This window comes from Anomaloglossus baeobatrachus, chromosome 1 (genome assembly GCF_048569485.1).
Source record: "Anomaloglossus baeobatrachus isolate aAnoBae1 chromosome 1, aAnoBae1.hap1, whole genome shotgun sequence".
Classification (NCBI taxonomy): Eukaryota; Metazoa; Chordata; class Amphibia; order Anura; family Aromobatidae; genus Anomaloglossus; species Anomaloglossus baeobatrachus.
The window spans coordinates 126,496,151-126,515,724 of NC_134353.1; the positions used below are offsets into that span (position 1 = coordinate 126,496,151).

General features: G+C 47.2%; 1 protein-coding gene across 7 annotated transcripts in view; it reads right to left on the minus strand.

The window, feature by feature from the left end:
- The window catches only part of FRYL (FRY like transcription coactivator), a 520,064-nt gene that overhangs the window by 104,226 nt on the left and 396,264 nt on the right, over positions 1-19,574 (minus strand). For all 7 annotated transcript variants that reach the window (XM_075347029.1, XM_075347025.1, XM_075347024.1 and 4 more), the window contains 7 exons: positions 11,503-11,657; positions 11,260-11,359; positions 9,721-9,889; positions 7,277-7,536; positions 6,661-6,801; positions 3,305-3,473; positions 2,489-2,573 (listed from right to left, as the gene is read on the minus strand). In XM_075347029.1, the coding sequence (XP_075203144.1) occupies positions 2,489-2,573; positions 3,305-3,473; positions 6,661-6,801; positions 7,277-7,536; positions 9,721-9,889; positions 11,260-11,359; positions 11,503-11,657 (1,079 nt within the window). The remainder of the gene's footprint in view (positions 1-2,488; positions 2,574-3,304; positions 3,474-6,660; positions 6,802-7,276; positions 7,537-9,720; positions 9,890-11,259; positions 11,360-11,502; positions 11,658-19,574) is intronic.

Consider the following 19,574-nt stretch of genomic DNA (forward strand, 5'->3'; position numbering starts at 1 on the left):
GCAGGACCCAGGAGAAAATGTATCTGTATTTCACCTGGGAGCCGCCGGCTTTCAGTCATACAAGCTTTCCAGGAGCAATTAACAATTAACTGAAAGCCGGCGGCTGCCAAGAGATAAAAAGTTCATTTTCTCCTGCGTCTCACACTTACATTACTGCGGCCAGGCAACTTCATGACCCTATTAACCTGCAGATTAACCCTATATTTTCAGGATAAAAGTGTTATCGGACCTGACAGCTTCCCTTTAAAAAATAGCAGGAGGAGATAGGGGCTAAAACCACAGACATACCTTTATGACTGCAGCTGTTCAGCACAATATTGCAAACAACACATTGACTGAATTTGTCAAGACTTTGACGATGGTCCCAACACAAGTAAGCGCTCCATCTCACCACCGTAGATGCTGCCAAATATCTAACTCTTGCTCTGACGGCTCCACCTCAGTATTTTAGAGTTCTGCCCTTAAATCTCATGTACTGACAGTCCTGTCTCTGCAAGGGGCAATGGCCTTAGGGATACACAGGGCAGTACGTCACTGAGGCTGTCGCCCACCAAGGTACAGTAATACACGGGTTGTACTTTCACACATCCGGTTTGAGCCCTGCGGCTCAATCCGGCTGTGAAAACTATGCAACGGATGCGGTGAAAACACCGCATCCTTTGCATAAGTTTTTACATGCGGCCGGTCCGGTTTTTTCCGGTTGCGGCATGCTACTGAGCATGCGCAGTGGAAAATACCGCATGCGGCGACCGGATGCGGTTTTTTCCGCATCGCGCCGCATCCGGCCTCCATAGGGATGCATTGAAAAATGCGCCGCAGCGGCCGGATGCGGCGCGATGCGGTGTTTTTTGCCGGAGCAAAAAACGTTGCAGGGTACGTTTGATCTGGCCGCCGCATCGGCTAAATCTGCCGCATGCGGCAAAAACCGGACCGAACGCAAGCCCCTACGGCACAATGCGGCACTAATGTAAGTCAATGCAAAAAAAAACGCAATCGGCGTTACAAAAGCCGGTTGCGGTTTTTCTGCAGAACGCCGTATTGTGCCGCAGAGCAAAAATCCGGATGTGTGAAAGTAGCCTTAGACTTGAGGGAAGAAGACATGATGGAGCAGGCAGAGACCAGAAAGAGGCACTGGGCAGAGATTACAGCAGAGAACCAGGGCACTTGTTGCATTTGGGATAGACCTCATAGTCCTGGTAAGCACCCTTTCAAATTGCAATAAAGTTTAATTTTCTATAATGCCAAGTCATCCTGCAGGCAATGGGTATATTTCTATGTGCGACTTAGTGCTCTACTCAGTGATGTTGTTGCTATCGTATCTATAAAGCTCATGATACATTTTTCTTAAATTGTACCTTGCATTTTTCACACCAGATTAATAAAGGATAATGAGCAATTGGTCAATAATTATTAAAAAATATAGCCCAATTCCCCTTATTTCTGCAGATGCCTAACCTTGATTACATTTTCGGCAAGCCAAGCAGCTTGAAAATGTCCTAACAGTGTGTACTCTACACATCATTAGGATTTGGAATGGGCTCCATTTGCCGTTAGGACGGTCATCGCACATGTGAGCTTTGAATGCTTGTGGTCATGTGCAAAGTCTGATTGAGCCAAAGCCGTAGAGACTGTAGTTGACCATTGACTGCAAGTATACAAATCCCACACTTGTCATATGATGACCACTGGAACGCACGAGCAGACCTGAATCCTAACGGTGTGTAGATTGCCCACTGTTACGATTCAACAATCTGCATGGCTCATTGAAAATGTTATTGAGTGTGGACAACAACTTTAACAGAGAAACATTTGTCCTTGATTATACATATTGTATATCGTTACACAACACCACACAAAAGATCATGGCTCGGTTCCGGGTTTAAGGCAAACACAGGAAAGGTTTTCTTTTAAGTCCAGAAGGTTTATTCATAAATCACTCGAGCAAAGTAGAAACAAAAACAGCCTTTTCCGGCCCAAAGTAATAAACAGAAAGTAAATAGTCCGCATAGGTCTCTGCAGGGTCCGCCCGCACAGAATTTCACACCACGATCCCACAAGAGGTGTTGCAACCTCCACACACAGACCCTGTGTGAGACAAATTGTCTCTATCTTAAGGTGTTTACAACACCCATGGGTGGGGCTGTGTGAGCACCCAAACCCGCCCATCTCTCCGACTGCTTGTGAAACCCGGCCATGACGTTCCCTAAGAAGTCTCTTAGTATTAAGTGTACTAGAGCTTGCACCTGGGCTTACATCACAGAGGATAACCATCTCTGTGATACATACCTCCCATTGACTACATGTCCAGCAGCCATCTTGCAATGGAATAAGGACTACGTAATACGATTCAATTAAAAAAAGGTGGTTGTCACAAATAACAATCAGGATTTACTGCACTTTTATAAATTGTGTGCATCCCTAGGAGACCTGATCAGAGTTTGACACAATGTACGCAGACACTGGCTATAATAAGTGGTACAAAGCTTACCTGTCCTCAATGCTATCCCTTGCATGCTTGTTCTCATGACTGCCGTCAGTGGGGGCTACCATAGTATTGCTGCTGGATGTGGTTCCTGCCAGGACAACACTCACAATTTACAAGGACTGCAGTGAAACATGAATGTAGCATACAGAATAATAATAATACTAGACTCCGGGGATGAGATATGAACCTGTGTATAAAAGAGTAGTTCCAAAACCCAAACTAATAAACTACTAAGTTGTGGAAATAGATTAAACATTATTTTAAGTGATATTTACTGATCAAGTAACTAGAATTCTAACATGACTAATAAAGTATGTAGTACAGCAGGGTCCATACATCAGGCAGTACATTTGGGCCCGAAGGTTCCATACATCAGGCAGTACATTTGGGCCTGTAGGTTCCATACATCAGGCAGTACATTTGGGCCTGTAGGTTCCATACATCAGGCAGTACATTTGGGCCTGTAGGTTCCATACATCAGGCAGTACATTTGGGCCTGTAGGTTCCATACATCAGGCAGTACATTTGGGCCTGTAGGTTCCATACATCAGGCAGTACATTTGGGCCTGTATGTTCCCTATATCAGGCAGTACATTTGAGCCTGTAGGTTCCATACATCAGGCAGTACATTTGGGCCTGTAGGTTCCATACATCAGGCAGTACATTTGGGCCTGTAGGTTCCATACATCAGGCAGTACATTTAGGCCCGTATGTTCCATACATCAGGCAGTACATTTGGGCCTGTATGTTCCATACATCAGGCAGTACATTTGGGCCTGTAGGTTCCATACATCAGGCGGTACACTTGTGCTTGCTCACCTGAGGTGACAGAGGGTATTTTATAGCTTGAAGTGATGCGGTAGTATGGAGGACTGTCCATGTGCGTTACTCCAGAACTCACTGGGTCTGTAAGCTGCAGCTCACTGAGCAGCTCCTCCAGGAGTTGCATGGTCTTATCTCTGCCCAGATACACAATAACTTTCTTTACCTGAATATCAAGGAAATTTGGAGTCAGTCCACAAAATTAAAATCAAGGTGCTGCAAAGTCCAGGCTTTGGGTCTTGACAATAGGATTGGGCTGAAAATATTTAATATATCCAATCTATAATTACCACCTGCAAACTTTGATTGGGGAAAATTAAAGGAGATTGTCTCATCAGAAATTTACCTACTGACTAAATCAGGTGTTTATATTGAATGCCAATATATATTTTTGAATTGTTTCTACTACTATTGACCTTGTAAAATTGCACAGTTTATTTTATATCTAATGCTGAAACATACTTTCAGGAACATAGACAGCAAAAGAATGGATCTAACTAATCGTCTTCTTCAGAAGTATTTTTTAACCACTTGCTGATCAAAGCAAAGGTTGTTGTAAAGGAGGAGGAAAGAGAGTCCCCTGCATCCCCTACTGTGAATGGTGGATCTTGTGTTATGCACTGAATACAACAAGTGATATATCAGTCACTGCAACCCTGTCTGTGATGATGAGGCTTCTGAAAAAACCTTTATACAGAAAATTAAAATGAACACATAAATGGTCCTAAGGTATGTGGACACTCCCATTTTTCAATAATCTCAACAATTGAAAAAACTTTGTGTAATCATTTTTCCAAAAAAGGAGCAAAAAGTCCTAAATATATAACAATCTTTATTCAATAAATATAAATCACACACACATAAAAAGATGTTAACAGCAACAGAATCAACTGGCAGCACAATAATATTGCACATATATTCAGACCGTTATGTAAAGTGACTCATGCAATACAGAAGGTGCAAATTCGCAATATATTCACATATGTTGTCCATTAAGGATATTATACCTACACTATTTTCTAATAAAGGAATATTAGTGGAGGGTCCAAAATAATCTGACAACTATAAAGTTAATTTGTTACTGCACAACAAGATATTAATGGTCACTACATCAGAATAGCAGGTCTCAATATCATGCTATCAAGCCCAATTGCAGATAAATGGTGGATGAAAGCCCCATTACATCCATAGGTGGCACTGTGGTCCCAGCTTATAAGCAGGGCCTTTCTAATGTCTATGTAGACAAGGAATCAGTCAGCTGGTGCCCGCAAACAACTCCCGGTGAACGGGAGAATTAACCCTGTTTGCACGGACATCAAGCTGAACTGACTACGGGCATGAATCCACAATCTATAAGCAAGACGTTACCTGGGCATATTAAGAAAAAGCCGCCAGTCACCTACCCCGACGTACGTTTCGCATCCCGCTTCAACGGGGGGCATGATGCTTTATTAGAAAATAGTGTAGGTATAATATCCTTAATGGACAACATATGTGAATATATTGCGAATTTGCACCTTCTGTATTGCATGAGTCACTTTACATAACGGTCTGAATATATGTGCAATATTATTGTGCTGCCAGTTGATTCTGTTGCTGTAAACATCTTTTTATGTGTGTGTGATTTATATTTATTGAATAAAGATTGTTATATATTTAGGACTTTTTGCTCCTTTTTTGGAAAAATGATTACACAAAGTTTTTTCAATTGTTGAGATTATAGAAAATTAAAATGGCAGTTTTTTTTTCTAACTATGGTGACATGTTACATTGAAAAAAAACCCTAAAAATAAATAGATAGATTGGGGGTGGGGAAAAAAAAAACCTGTCAGGTTTAATAAGTGAGATTTCTTGCCTTATAAATGGGGTTGGGACCATCAGTTGTGTTGTGCATAAGTCTGGTGGATACACAGCTGATAGTCCTACTGAATAGACTGTTAGAAATTGTATTATGGCAAGAAAAAAGCAGCTAAGTAAAGAAAAACAGTTCTAGAGATGTGTCTGCTGCTAGAACTGTGTGGCATTGACCTGGTCTCTAATCTGAGCTGCTGTTAACCTGCTATTTCTGAAGCTGGTGACTCGGATAAACTTATCCTCCGCAGCAGAGGTGACTCTTGGTCTTCCTTTCCTGTGGCGGTCTTCATGTGAGCCAGTTTCTTTGTAGCGTTTGATGGTTTTTGCCACTGCACTTGGGGACACTTTCAAAGTTTTCCCAATTTTTCGGACTGACTGACCTTCATTTCTTAAAGTCATGATGGCCACTCGTTTTTCTGTATGCAAGGTGTCGATTTGTATTGAATTGATGATGCCCTACAACTTTGTAATTCACTTTTTTTCTCTATATTGTTCCTTTTTGATATAAAAAAAGCTAACTCCGTTGTCTTCCACCAGGTGGCGCTATAGGTGGTTTCATTGCGTAGCGCATGGCTATTTTACTCTACCTAGACAACAATTCTATGCCTACAGCTGCCACCGTTCTCAAGTTAATGGCGGTGGACAGGATATGGGTAGACGCACTGTGTGTATATAAGTATATATATGAAAGAGGTAAGAGTCCCGGTGCACCACCTACTCCGCGTGTTACTACACGTTCAGCTACTTGAGCCCTACTGAGCCATGGAGGGGATCATGGTGCAGACTTGCGGTGAAGACCAAGATAAATCCAAAGGAGAAAGAAAGTCGCACTCCAGATGATCACCATATCACTCCGTCTTTATTGCAGGGGAAACATGAAGGTACAAGCGGTGGGGAGGGTGAGACAAGCCATACAACGCCGGACGACGGCGTGCCGTTTCGCTAGAACTTAGCTTCCACGGGTCCAGTCAACTGGAGTGCGACTTTCTCCTTTGGAGACTATATATATATATATATATCTCTATACAATACATATATATACACACACACACACACACACACACGGGAAAGATGTATATCTCTCTATCTATATCCCAGAGGAACACTTTAACCGACGTTATAGCGCAGTGTTACAGTTCTTTTTTTTTACCCTGAACCCTTTTGGGGATTTTGCCCACTATAGTAGCATGCATAGTCCGTGGTCTGTTCTGTCTCATGTTTTTGTCTCCGGTGCTGTACAATGTAATGTGATGTGATGGGGAAATTCAGTTCTGGCTTTATTTGGACAGCAAGATTTCTAGGGAACAAGTGATTTAGAAAAGCAATTACAGTGCAGACTCTTGTATTACAATCATTTTCCGGTATGACTAGAGTTACATTTTAATGAATGCCATAAATACTGGATCAGCAGTCACTAACACTTTACAAAGAGTCAATGATGTTGATAAATAAATAACTGCAAATAAATAAATAGGAGACGGTTCAGCGCAAATACTCACATACGGGAAGAGGCTGGGTTCACTGTTCACGCCACAAATGCTGATTAGAAAGTGCAAAATAATCTTCAAATTCTTTGGCCATCCGTCTGCAAGGGTGGTCCACACGTTTTCAATTTCTGACCACGCCACCTCATCGCCGTACTGGAAAACAGTTTTCACGTTTAGATTAAGACAATACTTGAAAAATATTAATTCTTGGGATATTTCAGCCGTCCGTATTTTTGTTAGTGGTTTTTTATAGAACGAGTAATAAATTAAAACACCCTTAACGCACTAAAAATGCACTTATTGTCTATATCTATCAATATCCATCTCTACATATTATGGAATGTTAAAAGACAAATATGAGTGCGCACATATGAGAATTAATGTATTGTTTGATCTAATTCTTTACCACAGAATGTAACATACAGCACAGATTATGCCACTTTTTGGGTGAGATCGTGTGCCAATGACAATAAGAAATAAATCTCTGCTCCTGTATAGGCCTTGATCTTGAATTTACACCAATATTTGCGGTTACTTGTGAAAACTGAAAATGTCCTGGAGAAATTAGAAATTGTTCTCATACTTCAGCATCTGCGTGATTCCTAGTCTATGGTGGCAAATGATTTACCTTAGCCGTCATGTACAGTAAGTTATTGAGGACCATTGCTGTTGCTTGCGGTGACCCCCATCCCTCTCCTCGCAGCCAGCGCCTGCTGTTGACCATCACATCTCGGTCTCTCAGCGACTCCTCCACTTCATCCTCATGTCTGCGGGCTGTAGGCAATGGCTTCAGATCCACCAGCTCAATGTTGTTCATCCAGGGAAGTAAATAGTGCAACATCACCTGGCGGCCAGCAGGGTGCGCCGTCTGTATTCGCTGACTGATTTCTGTCAAAAATAGAATGTAGAAAATTTTTACAAAAAACATCAAGTGCATTGTGGTCTCCATTACATCTTCATCATTGAGGTCTCATATAACCCCAATTGTCAGCTTTCAGTTTTGTGGGTCCAGTCACAGTGACAGGTTCCCTTTAATAAAATAACCTGTCAGGTGCAATATGGACCCAGAGCCACGAGCAGTTCTGGGTGCATATTTCTAATCCCTGCCTAACCGTCCCTGTATAAACTGGCATAGACAAAGAGATCTTTAGAAAAAGTATTTCTAAAGATCCTTTATGATATGCTAATGAGCGCAGGGACTAGTCACAAGGGCGTTATTTCCTGGGCTCATTCCACCCTCTTAGCATACCCACAGGGGCATGCTAACATGCTATTCAATACAACATCACCAGTGGTGACGCGTGTACCTGTGTCCACTGTCACCACTGGTCTGAAGTCCGGCACTTCCAGTCATGTGCAATAGACTTCGCTGAAGACAAGGCACGTACAACCCACTTCATACAGCGCATGACTGGAAGTGCTGGGAACTTCAGATCAGCGACAAAGCAGTCACAGGTACGTGCGTCACTGCTGGTGCAGCTGAATTGAATAGTATGTTAGCACGACCCTGTGGGAGTGATACCATGCTAAGAGGGCAGAATGAGCGCAGGAAGTAACGCCCTTGCGACTAGTCCCTGGCCACATTAGCATATCATAAATGATTTTTAAAAATACTTTTTCTAAAGATCTCTTTATCTATGCTGCTAGATACAGGGACAGTTAGGCAGGAATCACTAATATGCACACAGAACTGCTCGTGGTTCTGGCTGCATATTGCACCTGACAGGTTCCCTTTAAGTGATGCTGTATTACAATTTTTCTAGCACAAACCCCCCACAACAATAGATAAAACTCTTTGAATATAATTCATTATTTCCACCTTTCCTTGTTATATTGAAGCTTTCAACCTATAAAAAGAGCGTACACAATACACCAAAGGCAACTGACAAGAGAGGGCACTGGGGAGGCTAGAGCTCCCGGCCGAAATGTACAAAGGTGATGGGTGCGGTAACAAGACAAATGCCGTGCAGATCATCTTGTTGCATAGATGTTTTCCCAGAAGGAACATTTACTACTCAGCCATAGAATGGGTGATAAATGCCTGATCATTGAGGGCTATATAGCTCGGCCCCCAATGATCTTCAGAAAGGGGGTTCAGAGACCTCCATATCTCCTGACTGCACTGCGTGTTAGAGAGACTGTCCACTACTCGGACACGTCCTTCTCAATATGAATAATTAACACCGTTAAAATAAAACCACTTAGGCTACATACACCAGATCTGGAGTAGTAGAAATTCTGGTAGCAGCGTATTTTCGCTGTGTCCTCACACGCAGGAGACTCAAGCGAATCCGCAAGAGAAATTGACATGCTGTGGAAAAGAAACCCACACCGCAGGTCAGTTTACGCTGTGTTAAAAAGAAGCGCAGTGGGCAGGAGATTTCTATGAATGCCATCCACTGTGCTTGTACTGTACAACACAGCGTTTTGCAAGCAGTGAAAATACACTGAGTCCAAAAAGCTGCTAACACTGATGGTGTGCACATATATCTTTATACTCACTGCCATTGCCAGCGCTGTTCGCACCCGCTCTCCCAGGGCTCATGTGACACTTTTACGTCATGTGAGGCCTGCACCCAATCAGTGCCGGATTTACTCTCCCCAGTTTGAAATATCAAACAGCATTAAGAAGTGAGCGGCCAGCCGCAGCTCTGACTCCCTCTTGATGTTCGATTTGTCTGAAGATGGAGAGTGAAGCTGGCGTTGACCAAGTGTAGGACTTACATGATGTAAAAATGTCACATGAGCCCCGGGAGAGCCGGTGCCAACATCACTGCAATGATGCCAGCACTGGAGGGGAGTACAGGCCTTATTTTAATAGGGGCAAACACTCAGATTGAGAAGGAGATGTCCGAGTAGTGGGCAACCCCTTTAATATAGTACTGATCCCCGTGCCCAGAAGCAATATTCAATATCTAGGGACATTCACATCCGAGCAATCGCCGGCCTCCGTCAGGTCCACAGACAATGAATGGGGAGGCCACACACAGGTCACAGTCACCTATCTTGTGGATAAGTGATACACATCCTTTGTGGGATAATGTCCCACGACAGACGAGCTATACTAAATACCTGAGAAAATAGCAAGTGTTAGCTCCGGGTAGGTGCGAGCCAATTCTTCAGAGAGCTGGTAGTAGGATACGGAGTACAAGTGTGGTAATGGAGAAGGGTGCCCTAATATGCCATCCGTTCTGTGCACTTCTAGTTTATGAGCGTAGCGAAACATTTTCGGTTCCAGAATCTGCAGAAAGCCAATGCACATAATTATTAACATACAGTATAAGTTCTGATATTATCTGTTCACACATATAACTGCAGTTTTAAACCAGCTAAAAAACTGGGAATCATAAAAATCACTTCAATGATGTTTCCATGGAAAAAAAACCCCAAAAAAGTTGCAGAACTGTATTGAAGTGTATTTGTCTCCATATTTCACAATACAGCTTACCCACATTGATACATAGATTTCTTTGACCTGATAATGCTGGTCTACTTACTGTTAAAATCCATGCTAAATAAATCTCTGGCCAACCAGCCTGTAAGACAATAACCTCAGTGTCCCTCCTCCCTGCTGCCATCTCACAGTGCTCAGTACAAGCTGCAGCTGTCAGTCAGGCTATCTGGCCATAGACTGAATACTCACAGACTCATGAGCTCTCACTCTTTAGCTGGACTCATTCAAGCTCAGTTTTATTATCAGGATTATATAGCCATTCTGACATGGATAGTAAGCACATCAGACTCATTGGGTCTAAGGGTACCGTCACACTTTAGCGACGCTCCAGCGATCTGACCTGGTCAGGATCGCTGGTGCGTCGCTACATAGTCGCTGGTGAGCTGTCAATCAGGCAGATCTCACCAGCCCCCAGCGACGAGTGGAAGCGATGCTGCACTTGGTAACTAAGGAAAATATCGGGAAACCAAGCGCTTAGTTACCCGATATTTACCTTGGTTACCAGCGCACACCGCTTAGCGCTAGCTCCCTGCACACGTAGCCAGAGCACACATTGGGTTAATAAGCAAACCGCTTTGCTTATTTACCCGATGTGTACTCCGGCTACGTGTGCAGGGAGCCGGCACTGGCAGCCTGAGAGTGGCGTACGCTAGTAACCAAGGTAAATATCGGGTAACCAAGCAAAGCACTTCACTTGGTTACCCGATAGTTACCTTGGTTACAGCTTACCGCAGGGTGCCAGAAGCCGGCTCCTGCTCCCTGCACATTCAGATCGTTGCTCTCTCGCTGTCAAACACAGCGATGTGTGCTTCACAGCGGGAGAGCAACATCCAAAAAATGAACCAGGGCTGTGTGTAACGAGCAGCGATCTCACAGTAGGGGCCAGATCGCTGCTCAGTGTCACACACAGCGAGATCGCTAATGAGGTCACTGGTGCGTCACAAAAACCGTGACTCAGCAGCGATCTCGCTATGTGAGAAGTACCCCTAAGAGATCGACTTATAGTTTATGCAGTTTGTGTTGTGATATTCACAGCGATGTGTTCTCCTTGAGAATACCCTTGGATGGAAGGCTGTACTTCATGAACAATATAGATTGCTGATTGCTTCCTTATTGGACTTGGTTTATTGAAGCATATAAGTATAAAGTGCACAAACCTGCAATAACTGCATAGCAACTTCATAGATATCCCTGGCAGAGTCCGCCGCCTTAAACAGGATCAGATTAAGGAGGGTAACTGTGTCACACTGGTAATCCCTGGAGACAGATTACAGAGATTGCACTGAACATCATGATCACAGGAGGCGCAGTACGAGCTTTGCACACAATGTAACATGCCCGCTCTCTACGACGTGTGCACACATACATACACATATATGCATGTATAACAGGAGGAATACCTGTTCTGGAAAACACTGGCTATGGCTTTGAAGCAGCCAGAAGCCACGCGTTTGGAGCCGGTATAGCAGCGGTCCACCGCCCAGTACATGAGGTTGCTCTGGTCTGGATTCAGTTCTAGTAAGAGCATGACAGCTTCACACCCCAACTGGTGGACCTGAAAAACAAAAAAAACAAAATATGACACCTTCTTGTGAATCCTCATAGGAGCCTCTGTAATAATTACATTCAGGCAAACACAAGCTCAGGAGTGTTACGTGCAGGGTGTAGACATGTTTCTTAAGCCACGGTTAAAGCACTGTGTTCAAAAACTTTGTATCCTAGTTTTTTGTTCTTAAAGGGAATCTGTCATCAGGTGTTTGCTATGTAATCTGAGGACAGCATGACGCAGTGGTTAAACCACTGACTTCAGTGATGTGTCACTTATTAGGCTGTTTGCTGTTTACTTACAATGAAGGTGATTATCAGTGCTTTAACTACAAGGCTTGTAAGCAGTTGTCCGACCATGCCCCCTCCTCTGATTAGCAGCGCATTTTCAATAGACAATGTACACAAAGAAAGCTGTGTTGTGGGCGGGGTTTGCTTTCTGAGCTCTACTACATCTAACTCTTAGGCGGGCTTTGCATGCTGCGACATCGGCAACAATGTGTTACCGACGCTGCAGCGATAGTCCCCGCCCCCGTCGCAGGTGCGATATCTTGTGATAGCTGCCGTAGCAAACATTATCGCTACGCCAGCTTCGCATGCACTCACCTGCCCTGCGACGTCGCTCTGGCTGGCGACCCACCTCCTTACTAAGGGGGCAGGTCATAGCGACCTCACACAGCAGGCAGCCAATAGAAGCAGAGGGGCGGAGAGGAGCGTGACGTAAACATCCCATCCACCTCCTTCCTTCCGCATTGCCGGCCGGGACGCAGGTTGGAGATGTTCCTCGCTCCTGCGGCTTCACACACAGCAATGTGTGCTGCCACAGGAACGAGGAACAACATTGTACCGTCGCAGCAGCGGCATTATGGAAATGTCGGACCCTACACCGATCATACGATAACGACGCTTTTACGCTCGTTAATCGTATGTAAAAGGATTTACACACTACGATGTCGACAGTGATGCCAGATGTGCGTCACTTTCGATTTGACCCCACCGACATCGCACCTGCGATATCGTAGTGTGCAAAGTACCCCTTAGTTTACTGGGTGCAGATATTGTGACACAAAGTGATACACAGTTGGAATCAGGGTCTCTTTTCTTACATCAAAGTGCCTTAAGATGAGGTATCAAAAAGCTGGTGATAGATTCCCTTTAAGGCTAGTTTCACACTTGCGTTGGACGGGATCCGTAGCATTGCGTTGTGTGACGCATGCAACGGATGCGTTGCATATAGTGACACAACGCATGCTACAGATCGTACAAAATAACGCAATCCGTTGTAGTTTTTTTTCCTTGTCTTTACACATCTGAGCATGCGCAGTTGTGTAAAGACAGCTGCGTTAACGGAATCCGTCAAATGACGCATTCTAACGGAATCCGCCACCATGGGCGTCCATTATCAAATAAGGGAATTTTGTTTACTTACCGTAAATTCCTTTTCTTCTAGCTCCATTTGGGAGACCCAGACAATTGGGTGTATAGCTATGCCTCCGGAGGCCACACAAAGTATTACACTAAAAGTGTAAAGCCCCTCCCCTTCAGCCTATACACCCCCCGTGCTGCCACGGGCTCATCAGTTTTGGTGCAAAAGCCAGAAGGAGGAAAAAATTATAAACTGGTTTAAAGTAAATTCAATCCGAAGGAATATCGGAGAACTGAAACCATTTAACATGAACAACATGTGTATACAAAAACAGGGGCGGGTGCTGGGTCTCCCAATTGGAGCTAGAAGAAAAGGAATTTACGGTAAGTAAACAAAATTCCCTTCTTCTTTGTCGCTCCTTATTGGGAGACCCAGACAATTGGGACGTCCAAAAGCAGTCCCTGGGTGGGTAAATAATACCTCATAATAGAGCCGTAACGGCTCCGTCCTACAGGTGGGCAACCGCCGCCTGAAGGACTTGCCTACCTAGGCTGGCATCTGCCGAAGCATAGGTATGCACCTGATAGTGTTTCGTGAAAGTGTGCAGGCTCGACCAGGTAGCTGCCTGACACACCTGCTGAGCCGTAGCCTGGTGTCGCAAGGCCCAGGACGCTCCCACAGCCCTGGTAGAATGGGCCTTCAGTCCTGAGGGAACCGGAAGCCCCGAGGAACGGTAAGCTTCGAGAATTGGTTCCTTGATCCACCGAGCCAGGGTGGATTTGGAAGCTTGTGTCCCTTTACGCTGGCCAGCGACAAGGACAAAGAGTGCATCCGAGCGGCGCAGGGGCGCCGTACGAGAAATGTAGAGTCTGAGTGCTCTCACCAGATCTAACAAGTGCAAATCCTTTTCACATTGGTGAACTGGATGAGGACAAAACGAGGGTAAGGAGATGTCCTGATTGAGATGAAAAGGTGATACCACCTTAGGGAGGAATTCCGGAACCGGACGCAGAACCACCTTGTCCTGGTGAAACACCAGGAAAGGAGCTTTGCATGATAACGCTGCCAACTCAGACACTCTCCGAAGTGAGGTGACTGCTACTAGAAAAACCACTTTCTGCGAAAGGCGTGCGAGCGAAATATCTATCATTGGCTCGAACGGTGGTTTCTGAAGAACCATCAGCACCCTGTTCAGATCCCAGGGTTCTAACGGACGCTTGTAAGGAGGGACGATGTGACAAACCCCTTGCAGGAACGTGCGTACCTGTGGGAGTCTGGCCAGGCGCTTCTGAAAAAACACAGAGAGCGCAGAGACTTGTCCCTTAAGGGAGCCTAGCGACAAACCCTTTTCCAATCCGGATTGAAGAAAGGACAGAAAAGTGGGCAAGGCAAATGGCCAGGGAGAAAACCCCTGAGCAGAGCACCACGACAGGAATATTTTCCACGTCCTGTGGTAGATCTTGGCGGACGTTGGTTTCCTAGCCTGTCTCATAGTGGCAATGACCTCTTGAGATAATCCTGAAGACGCTAGGATCCAGGACTCAATGGCCACACAGTCAGGTTGAGGGCCGCAGAATTCAGATGGAAAAACGGCCCTTGAGACAGCAAATCTGGTCGGTCTGGCAGTGCCCACGGTTGGCCGACCGTGAGATGCCACAGATCCGGGTACCACGACCTCCTCGGCCAGTCTGGAGCGACGAGGATGGCGCGGCGGCAGTCGGCCCTGATCTTGCGTAACACTCTGGGCAACAGTGCCAGAGGAGGAAACACATAAGGAAGTTGAAACTGCGACCAATCCTGAACTAAGGCGTCTGCCGCCAGAGCTCTGTGATCTTGAGATCGAGCCATGAATGTTGGGACCTTGTTGTTGTGCCGTGACGCCATGAGGTCGACGTCCGGCATCCCCCAGCGGCAACAGATCTCCTGAAACACGTCCGGGTGAAGGGACCATTCCCCTGCGTCCATGCCCTGGCGACTGAGAAAGTCTGCTTCCCAGTTTTCTACGCCCGGGATGTGAACTGCGGATATGGTGGATGCTGTGGCTTCCACCCACAGCAGAATCCGCCGGACTTCCTGGAAGGCTTGCCGACTGCGTGTCCCACCTTGGTGGTTGATGTAAGCCACCGCTGTGGAGTTGTCCGACTGAATTCGGATCTGCTTGCCTTCCAGCCACTGCTGGAACGCTTTTAGGGCAAGATACACTGCCCTGATCTCCAGAACATTGATCTGAAGTGAGGACTCTTGCTGAGTCCACGTACCCTGAGCCCTGTGGTGGAGAAAAACTGCTCCCCACCCTGACAGACTCGCGTCCGTTGTGACCACCGCCCAAGATGGGGGTAGGAAGGATTTCCCCTTCGATAATGAGGTGGGAAGAAGCCACCACCGAAGGGAAGCTTTGGTTGCCTGAGAGAGGGAGACGTTCCTGTCTAGGGACGTCGGCATCCTGTCCCACTTGCGTAGGATGTCCCATTGAAGAGGACGCAGGTGAAACTGCGCGAAAGGGACTGCTTCCATTGCTGCCACCATCTTCCCCAGGAAGTGCATGAGGCGCCTCAAGGGGTGTGACCGACCTTGAAGGAGAGATTGCACCCCTGTCTGTAGTGAACGCTGTTTGTCCAGCGGAAGCTTCACTATCGCTGGAAGAGTATGAAACTCCATGCCAAGATATGTCAGCGATTGGACCGGTGTCAGATTTGACTTTGGAAAATTGATGATCCACCCGAAACTCTGGAGAATCTCCAGAGTAACGTTGAGGCTGTGTTGGCATGCCTCTTGAGAGGGTGCCTTGACCAGCAGATCGTCTAAGTAAGGTATCACTGAGTGACCCTGAGAGTGGAGGACCGCAACTACTGTAGCCATGACCTTGGTGAAAACCCTTGGGGCTGTCGCCAGGCCGAACGGCAGTGCCGCGAACTGAAGGTGTTCGTCTCCTATGGCAAAGCGCAAGAAGCGCTGATGCTCTGGAGCAATCGGTACGTGGAGATAAGCATCCTTGATATCGATCGATGCTAGGAAATCTCCTTGGGACATTGAGGCGATGACGGAGCGGAGGGATTCCATCCGGAACCGCCTGGTCCTTACGTGTTTGTTGAGCAGTTTTAGGTCCAAAACAGGACGGAAGGACCCGTCCTTCTTTGGAACCACAAACAGGTTGGAGTAGAAACCGTGACCCTGTTGCTGAAAAGGAACCGGGACCACCACTCCTTCTGCCTTCAGAATGCCCACCGCCTGCAGAAGAGCCTCGGCTCGCTCGGGAGGCGGAGATGTTCTGAAGAATCGAGTCGGAGGACGAGAGCTGAACTCTATCCTGTAACCGTGAGACAAAATGTCTCTCACCCAACGGTCTTTTACTTGTGGCAGCCAGGTGTCGCAAAAGCGGGAGAGCCTGCCACCGACCGAGGATGCGGTGTGAGGAGGCCGTAAGTCATGAGGAAGCCGCCTTGGTAGCGGCACCTCCGGCGGTCTTTTTAGGGCGTGATTTAGACCGCCATGCGTCGGAGTTCCTCTGATCCTTCTGAGGCCTTTTGGACGAGGAGAATTGGGACCTGCCCGCACCCCGAAAGGACCGAAACCTCGACTGTCCCCTCCTCTGTTGGGGTGTTTTTGGTTTGGCCTGGGGTAAGGATGTTTCCTTTCCCTTGGATTGTTTGATGATTTCATCCAATCTCTCACCAAACAAACGGTCGCCAGAAAATGGCAATCCAGTTAAGCACTTTTTGGAAGCCGAATCCGCCTTCCATTCCCGCAGCCACAAGGCCCTGCGTATTGCCACCGAATTGGCGGCTGCAACCGCCGTACGGCTTGCAGAGTCCAGGACAGCATTAATAGCGTAGGACGCAAATGCCGACGTTTGAGAGGTTATGGACGCCACCTGCGGCGCAGACGTACGTGTGAGTGCGTCAATTTGCGCCTGACCAGCTGAGATAGCTTGGAGTGCCCATACGGCTGCGAATGCTGGAGCAAAAGACGTGCCGATAGCTTCATAGATGGATTTCAACCAGAGCTCCATCTGTCTGTCAGTGGCATCCTTGAGTGAAGCTCCATCTTCCACTGCAACTATGGATCTAGCCGCCAGTCTGGAGATTGGAGGATCCACCTTGGGACACTGAGTCCAGCCCTTGACCACGTCAGGGGGGAAAGGGTAACGTGTATCCTTAAGGCGCTTGGAAAAACGCTTATCTGGACAAGATCGGTGTTTCTGGACTGCCTCTCTGAAGTCAGAGTGGTCCAGAAACATACTCTTTGTACGCTTGGGAAACCTGAAACGGAATTTCTCCTGCTGAGAAGCTGACTCCTCCACTGGAGGAGCTGAGGGAGAAATATCCAACATTTCATTGATGGACGCAATAAGATCATTCACTATGGCGTCCCCATCAGGAGTATCAAGGTTGAGAGCGGCTTCAGGATCAGAATCCTGATCAGCTACCTCCGCTTCATCATACAGAGAGTCCTCTCGCTGAGACCCTGAACAATGTGATGATGTCGAGGGGATTTCATAGCGAGCTCGCTTAGTCGGTCTGGGGCTGCGGTCCGTGTCAGAGACCTCACCCTGGGATCCATGAGACACCCCGGGAGGACATTGCTGTTCCAACTGAGGGTGACCAGGGTGCAATGATTGCACAGTGCCCCTGGCTTGAGATGCTGGCCTGGACTGCAAGGCTTCTAATATCTTAGCCATAGTCTCAGAAAGTCTTTCAGTAAAAACTGCAAACTCCGTCCCTGTCACCTGGACAGTGTTAACAGGTGGTTCTCCCTGGGCCACCCCTAGCAGAGGCTCCGGCTGAGAAAGTGCCACAGGGGCCGAGCATTGCACACAATGAGGGTCAGTGGAACCTGCCGGCAGTATAGCCGTACATGCTGCACAGGCAGAATAGTAAGTCTGTGCTTTGGCACCCTTGCTATTTGTGGACGACATGCTGTTGTCTCCTCTGAGCAATACAGGAGGGTATATAGCCAAAAATCAACAGTGCACCATACAGTGTAAAGTATAGTCTATAATCATATAATCTATAAGTACACTTCTGCACTAGTGGGGCCAGCACCACAGGTGCTGCTTACCGCCTGCGCAAAGCGGTTGTGTGGGCACCAGAATTCCTGCCTGGGTCTCCCTGAGCTTGTCTGTCCTCTCCAGCGTTAGTAGATCTGAGAGGAATGGCTGCCGGCGTCCTGAGGAGAGGAGGGAGCCGTGGGCGTGACCCAGAAAAGTGCGGGAACTGGTGCCCCACTGTGCAGAGTGAGGGGGGTGGAGTATGCAAAGCATGCTCCAGCCCTCAGTGCTGCCGACCTGTACAGCGTCCCGCCCTTCCCCTGACTGGCAGGGCTGGGGGCGGGAAGAAAAAGAGACTAGGCCGCAAAAGCCGGGGACTCGAGTTATAAGCGCGGCCGCCGTATAAGCGCGGTCGGCGCGGAAGTCCCCGGCGCACTAACAGTCCCAGCCGCGCCGCAGTGATAACCATGGCAGCGGCGGTCAGCGCGGCAGTCCCCCTACACGAACACACTCAGCGACGCTGAAGTGTGTAATGGCACAAACGCAGTCAGCGCTGCGGTCCCCGGTGCACTAGCACACCCAGCAATGCTGGAATGTTGCTGTGCGCGGTCCCCACGGGGACACAGAGTACCTCAAAGTAGCAGGGCCATGTCCCTGAACGATACTCGGCTCCTATCCAGCAGGGTCCTCAGGAGCTGTGGATGGAGCACGGTCTCCTGTGCCTGGAGACCGATAGGATCCCACTTCACCCAGAGCCCTAATTGAGGGATGGGGAAGGAAAGCAGCATGTGGGCTCCAGCCTCCGTACCCGCAATAGATACCTCAACCTTAACAACACCGCCGACAAGAGTGGGGTGAGAAGGGAGCATGCTGGGGGCCCTGTTATGGGCCCTCTTTTCTTCCATCCGACATAGTCAGCAGCTGCTGCTGACTAAGCTGTGGAGCTATGCGTGCATGTCTGACCTCCTTCGCACAAAGCATAAAAACTGATGAGCCCGTGGCAGCACGGGGGGTGTATAGGCTGAAGGGGAGGGGCTTTACACTTTTAGTGTAATACTTTGTGTGGCCTCCGGAGGCATAGCTATACACCCAATTGTCTGGGTCTCCCAATAAGGAGCGACAAATAAACAACGGACGCCTAACGGATTCCTGCAGGTTGCGTTTTTTTGACACTCCGCCAAGCGCAGAAAAACGTTACATGCTGCGTTCCATCCGCCCGACGCAGCGTCAAAATAACGACGCTGCGTCGTCCAGCGGATGCAACGCAGACACTTGCGTTACAGTGCGTCGTCCATACAAGTCTATGGAGAATAGCGCAGTGCGTTAACGGACTGCGCTATTCTCCATAGTGACGGAATGCGCTGAACGCAAGTGTGAAACTAGCCTAATTCAGTTCTGGCAAAAAATTGACACCACTATACAAAATAAATTATATAGTGTTGGATAGAGATTTATTTCCTTGTGATGGCATAAAGGTCATAGTCAGATCCCACTAACACTTCTACAACGCAGAGAGAATCTGTTGGGCATAGAATATTGCACACAGCTGAACAGCACAGCTCCGTATAATGTTC